We start from the raw sequence: 6,000 nt of genomic DNA, 5'->3' as shown, positions 1-6,000 counted from the left end.
AAACAAAGTCTCCCACCTCATGGGAGGACGTTCCTTTTGTGTATGAAGGCCAGAAGTTACTTGTAACCAGCTGTGATGCTACATAGTATGGCTTTGAAATGTTTCCATACACTAGTGGATCATGAAGCTAAAATTAGAAATTCTGAGTTCTGATGCAGGACAAAAGGGACATCGCTCGCATAAGCTTTTTATGTCTTTTTCATAGGGGCAGGCTCAACGTAAGGCTTTAGAAAAGAAGTATGTGGAATACCTTGTGAGAAGGAATAGTGTAAGCACTACGGAAAAGAACTGGAACTTTGCAAAGGGTTTCTGTAATGGGGCAGACGCTGTGATGAGCTATTTTTAATAGATTTCCAATTCCTATCTAAAAATTTTCATAGCACCTCCTCCAGCTGAGACACTGAAACTTATAGCAAGATGTTCACAGAACAAAACTGAGCAAAAAAAAAAAAATTAAAAAAAAACAAAGTTCAACAAAGTTCAGTTTTTTAAAAAGTGCCTTTTCAACATTTTTCTCATTTTTTTGCCATTTTCAGAACAAGTTTCACAGTGTTTCACGATGCTTTTTTTTTACAATCATCTTGTATTCCCAAATGCACTCCCTTTCCTTTATGTATGTAAATGAAGGGAAGTCTCCCTAAAAATCCACCCACCTATCTAACAGGTGCCCAGATAAAGCAGTAATCTTCCCTATGACTGCAGATGAAATCCCAGCCCCCAGTCTCTTTCTAGACAAGCCCTGGCAGTCAGGAAAACGACCTTTCTACCTCGAAGACGTTTAGTGTTCTATATCTAAGAAACATGCCAGCACTTTCACTTTTCAGTAAACTGGGAGCTCACATACATATAGCTTTGAGTGGCATTTGAATGTCACACAGTCTACTAGCCTTTGAGAAAGAAGGGGAAGGCTCCTATGGCCTCTAAATCACAAAAGAATCCTGGGATAGAAGGAATTTGGCTGTGTCTAGAGAACAGAAGTCTAAATATAGCCTAAGTTTCATCAGTATGCTTTTTATATCTTTTTGTCCATACATGTGTTCCTGTGTATGCGTTCCTGTGAATGTGTGTGGGGGCGAATGTTCCTGAGTTCAGGACAGAAAGAGCAGGGTTGCGATTAGATAAAAGGAAGTTGGGAAATCCTTCTCATTTTTTTTGCCCATTGCCAGAGCAGTAATCCTAGACCAAAATGAAGAGAAGGGGTCTTGAAAGATGCCCTTAAGTCTCAATGACAAGCCACTGTACGCACAAGCAGAGACCTTTCTCTTGGACATCCTGCAACCTGCTGCGGGCAACGCGGGCAGAGAGGAAACCCCGAGGAGGCGCTCCGGGCCGCCGCCTCTTTGCTGAGATAGCAGGAGCGGCAGCCTGCGGAGCCACGCGCAGCGTCACGGAACTGGCGCGGGAGCACCCGGCGCGCAGGCCTGGAGCTGCTGCTGCTGCTGGCGGGTTTCTGGCGCTGCAGAGCACGCTGTGCTGCCGGCAGGAGCGCCTGGGGCTGGTGGGAGAACACTCTGAGGAGCCCGCGCTGCCCCATGCAGAGCCAGCTAACACCTGCTTTGTGCACTCCAGACTACCCGAGGAACCTGGAGAGCTTGGTCACTTGTCTAAAAGCTCCGGTGATAAAGAGAAAGCTAGAACATCTCATTTCTCCAAGACTGGGATTTTGTTCCTCCAAATTGCAGGGAGTCCAAGTAGAGGTCATGAGGGGCAAAGCGAGGATGTCCAAGAATGGCTGAGGTCTGGGAAGGTGGTCATCTTCTCTGAGCCTAGGAAAATCTCCTTGACATTTTTCACACTTTGAAGCAGCTGCAGCTGGTGTCATCGGAAAGGGGGGGTGGGAGGAAAGAGAGGGGGCGGGGAGATTGTGGAGTCACGGGCGCGAGCCAGGAGCAGCGCCTCGTCTGCCAATCCTGGCACCTGTGCGCCAAGCCGCGGCACCGCGGAGGACCCCGCTCCGGGCCAACCGTGGGCTCCGAGCCACGGCCACCCAGTCTCTGGGCCAGCACGACCTGCAGCTGCCCACCCCGGGCCCCCGCCGCCACCCACAACTGCGGGAGCGCACAACCACAGGCAGTGCTCGCTGTGCCACGGGCCACGGGGACACTCGCCCCTTCAGAGTCGTCGTAGCCGGCCCGGACAGAAGCCGAGTTGGGTACACGATTCGCCCGCGCTGCCGTTCTCTTCTCCGCCCAGGATTTATTGTCTGTGGAGCCTTCTGGGGGCGGGGAGGGAGCTGCGCCTCCGCCGCCGCCGCCACTGCTGCTGCTACGGTCGCTAGCGCGGCGCGCTGGGCGGGCGGAGGCCGGGGACTGGCAGCGCTGGTGTTCCCGGCGGTCTCCCGGCTCCCCCCTGGCACATCTCCAGCTGTGTACCTGAAGGGCAGTGGCATCATGGTCTGACGCGGCACCTGCCCGGAGTCCCCTCTGCCTTTGCTTTGGAGGACTCCCGTACCGGCTTCACTGCGGACCCCAGAGCACTTTAAGGAGTAACCCTCGGCAGCTGGAAGGCCTTCACTCCCTGGACCCTCATGGGTAGTTTCTGCCTCAGGCGATGTGAGTAGGGCACTAGGGGACCTCTGCCTGCAGTCCAAGAGCGGGTATCTGGGAGGCTCAGGTGGCCGGCAAGCCTCGGCGCTGGGGCGGTTGTGGGGCTGTGAGAACCCGGCGCTAGGTGGTTGAGTGATTGGGAGCAGGGCGCTTTGGATGGGCAAGGGACCCTAAAGGGTTACATATTGCGAAAAGGAAAGGTGAGGGGCGAGTGTGAGGCATTGGTGCTGGGACCGCGGAGTCCAGCAAGATTTGGCTTTCTCGATTTTTATTGTCCCGGGGTTTCCAGTCTTCTTTCCCCGGAGGTGTGTGAGGGATGGAGCGAGTGTGATCTCCACACACACATACACACACTTGTGGCAGCTCACACTTGTGCTTTATCTTGGAAGGTGTATCATTTTCTTGGTATCTATAAAGGAATTATTGGGGGTGTATGTTATAGAGGATGGAAAGAAAAGGGTGCGGTTTGGGAACATGAAGGGGATGGGAGAGCATGAAAGACTAAAGGACAGAAAGAAGTGGGGAGCAATGGGGCGAATGCTTTCATTTGAGTCGGGAAATATGCCCCTCTCTCCCTAAACCAGGCAACTCCTTTGTGTTCCGCGGTAGAAGCTAGGGAACCTCACTGCTCCTGGTCCAGTGCGGCTGTCCCTGGGCATCCTCTGGAGTCTTTAGGGATTCAGGACGCGCTTCAGATTGTATTTGGGAAGGGAGGAAAGACCGCCAACATTGGGTAACCGTGGCACCCTAGCTCGCCAACAATTAGCTGGGCTACCATAGATCTCCTGTATCACCAATTTTAGAGTCAAGATGGGGGCGGGATGGGGGTGCGGGCTGCACAGATTGTCTTTAAAAACAGTGACTTCATAAGCGAGATGGCTACAAAATTGCTTCATTACACTACTTGGCCGTCAGGGTTGGGGGGCAGAAAAGACCTGCCTCCGCCCTCTCTCTCTTTGCTGGTTGCCCCTCCCCACCAAGGCACAAAGCAAGTGGCACCTCACTCGGCAGGGAAGGGGTTACTTTCACAACTCCTGGGAATTGGCCTCAGGAAGGAACCATCTGCGACTCCCACGTTCCTTTCCAAGTTCTCCATCAAAAGGAATCTCAGAAAGCAGGAGGGGGTGGGTGGGAATCGAGGCAGCAGCGGGCCTCCACCTGCTCTTTGCTTTTACTTTCCCAGTACACTTCAGCACATCGGAATTACCTGCAGTGGTAATTGGGTCAGCAGGAGAGCATGTGCACCGGGAGTCTCTAGATATGTTTCTGCTGATGGATGAGAAGCAATTTGTGTTTGAGCATATTTTAACCTGGGCAAAATTTCTAAGCACAATAGAGGTTTCATCGCGTGGGCGAGCAGAGTGCATACCAGCGAAAGTGAACACGTGATCCCTCCAACGCAAGAGAAACAGTATTAGGAAGTAGATTTTCTTTGTTCCAGGCGAGCCTATTAGAAGCTCAATATCCCAGTTGGTGAAGTTCCCCTTTATTTTTAATAAAGTTGACCAGAGAAGAAAACGAAAAGAAACATAGCCCGAATGGCTCTTAGCTAGCAACCTCTGACATTTCTTTGTTACAACCTACCCTCCACCCCTACACCTGGTCCCAACTGGCTTCTACTTTGAAATGATGCATTCCCTCTGAGGGCGTTGGGGAAAGTTCTTCAGCCCCTGCGCAGGCGCACGCGGGTGCTCTGGAGCCTCAAAAGCTGCTGCCTTTATGAAACACATGAAGCTGTCTTTGGTTCAAGCACTCCCATTTTGGGGGATCTGGGAAACTACCTGGAGATCTTGCTGGAAATGAATGTGGAGCAGTCTGCCAGGCTTCCTTAAATTACTCATCACAGTGGGAACAGTGATCTTATTTTTCCCTAACTATCTGAGACTAACTTAGGGTGTACTTAGCAATATCTGTATTTGAATCACTCAGGTGCCTCGGGCTTGCGAAGTGTCCAGGACTCTGATAATGTATTACTTTAATGTAAGTAGAGCTGGTTCCCTACCCAACAATTAAGACAACTACCTAATTTGGAGATCTCTTACTTCCAAGTCACCTTAAGAAGCTAAAGGCTTTAAAATTTGAGCTGTCTATGTCCCACCCTGCCAATACCCTTCCACCACACCAAGATGTCATGGGAGAAAAAGCATCCTTGATTTCCAGAATATACCGTGAGCTGAGAGGACTTTATGCACATTTCCTTTTAATTTAACTTCTCTAAAAGATGTGTGCTCACCATGGCAACCCTTGCCTCCCACATCCAGGCTCTTGCACATATGCGGCTTCAGAATTAGAACAACTTCATAAGAAATGAACTTGGTCCAATTACAGGAGCCATGTTTTATTCAGAATTTTTAGCATTGCTCTAGGCAGGCATGAATATTTTCTTAATTAAAATCACATTCCATTTTATCTTGTAAGCTTTTAATTTTTATAATTTCTCCATATGTACAGAATATAAACATAAACTGTTTAGTGTATTATTTTTATTTGCTTTGAATTTTTAAAAACAGTGAAGATACTGTCATTACAAATTTTTATTGCATATGAATCCTATATTATTGTCAGAGTGCTAATCTGGGGTTTTCCCAGTACACAGTGCATGGTCGTATTTGTTGTTTGAAAAAAGTCTCTTTAATTATGACTTATAAAGCACTTTTTAGAATAGTTGAAAAGTTGTAGGTATTATATTTTAATTGATGTTAGTATTTTATTGATGCCATGACTTCATTTCCTGAATGCCCATAACATCAGTGTAAGAATGGGTCACACATTCCAGACTACCAACACTTCAATTTACACCCACACCAAAAGTGCACTTAGAAGAACCAAGTGCTCAGAAATTTCCTGCTGGGTTGTTTCTTGGTCCTTATTTTTTTTCTCCACAGAAATTATTTTTTGTTTTGGAAATTCTAAATTTTAGAAATTTATAGTGTTCTTTAAACTCAAGAATCACAGCACCACACACACCAACAGTAAAAGCATCCTTTTGTTCTCCTCAGCCGTAACTCGGTTTGTAGTGTGTCCTCTGTACTAATTCTTGGGAATGGGAGAGCTCTGTGCATTTGCAGCTTGACTTTGGGAATAACTAATTCTAATCTGTGACACAAAACAGTTATTCAGTTTCTGTTAGTCTTTTCTGACCCTAAAGTGATTGCTATCCTCACGGAATGATAAACTGAAGATGTTTCTGGGATCTTCTGAGAAACTTGCAGTTTGCTTTAGGAATCCCTTAGGACCACATCAGTCTTCAGTTGGGATATTTTATTCTTTCTACATCAGAACATGGAATTTTAACATTAAAATAATGACTTCAACAGTGTGATGATATTATTTCTGAGGAAGCAACAAAGCAGAAAGGAAACAGGTGCATGGGCTTCTTGTGTGGTCTTTGAGAATCCCTGGAGCAGGAGTCACCAAATCTACATTCACACCGCAGGCAAAGCTCATACTAAGT

At 47.8% G+C, this 6,000-nt stretch overlaps 1 protein-coding gene across 8 annotated transcripts in view; it reads left to right on the top strand.

Moving 5' to 3' along the window:
* Nucleotides 1-1,890: 1,890 nt before the first annotated feature.
* Nucleotides 1,891-6,000, top strand: part of Lrrc7 (leucine rich repeat containing 7) — a 401,293-nt gene continuing 397,183 nt past the window's right edge. For 3 of the 8 annotated variants that reach the window (XM_057793710.1, XM_057793709.1, XM_057793712.1), the window contains exon 1: nt 1,891-2,552. In XM_057793710.1, coding sequence (XP_057649693.1) covers nt 2,551-2,552 — 2 coding nt within the window. In that variant the 5' untranslated portion in view covers nt 1,891-2,550. The remainder of the gene's footprint in view (nt 2,553-6,000) is intronic. The other 5 variants (XM_057793705.1, XM_057793708.1, XM_057793704.1 and 2 more) reach the window with 3 other exon arrangements.

The sequence above is a fragment of the Chionomys nivalis genome, chromosome 18, assembly GCF_950005125.1.
Source record: "Chionomys nivalis chromosome 18, mChiNiv1.1, whole genome shotgun sequence".
In the NCBI taxonomy this organism is placed as follows: domain Eukaryota; kingdom Metazoa; phylum Chordata; class Mammalia; order Rodentia; family Cricetidae; genus Chionomys; species Chionomys nivalis.
This window is presented reverse-complemented; position numbering and strand designations above follow the sequence as displayed.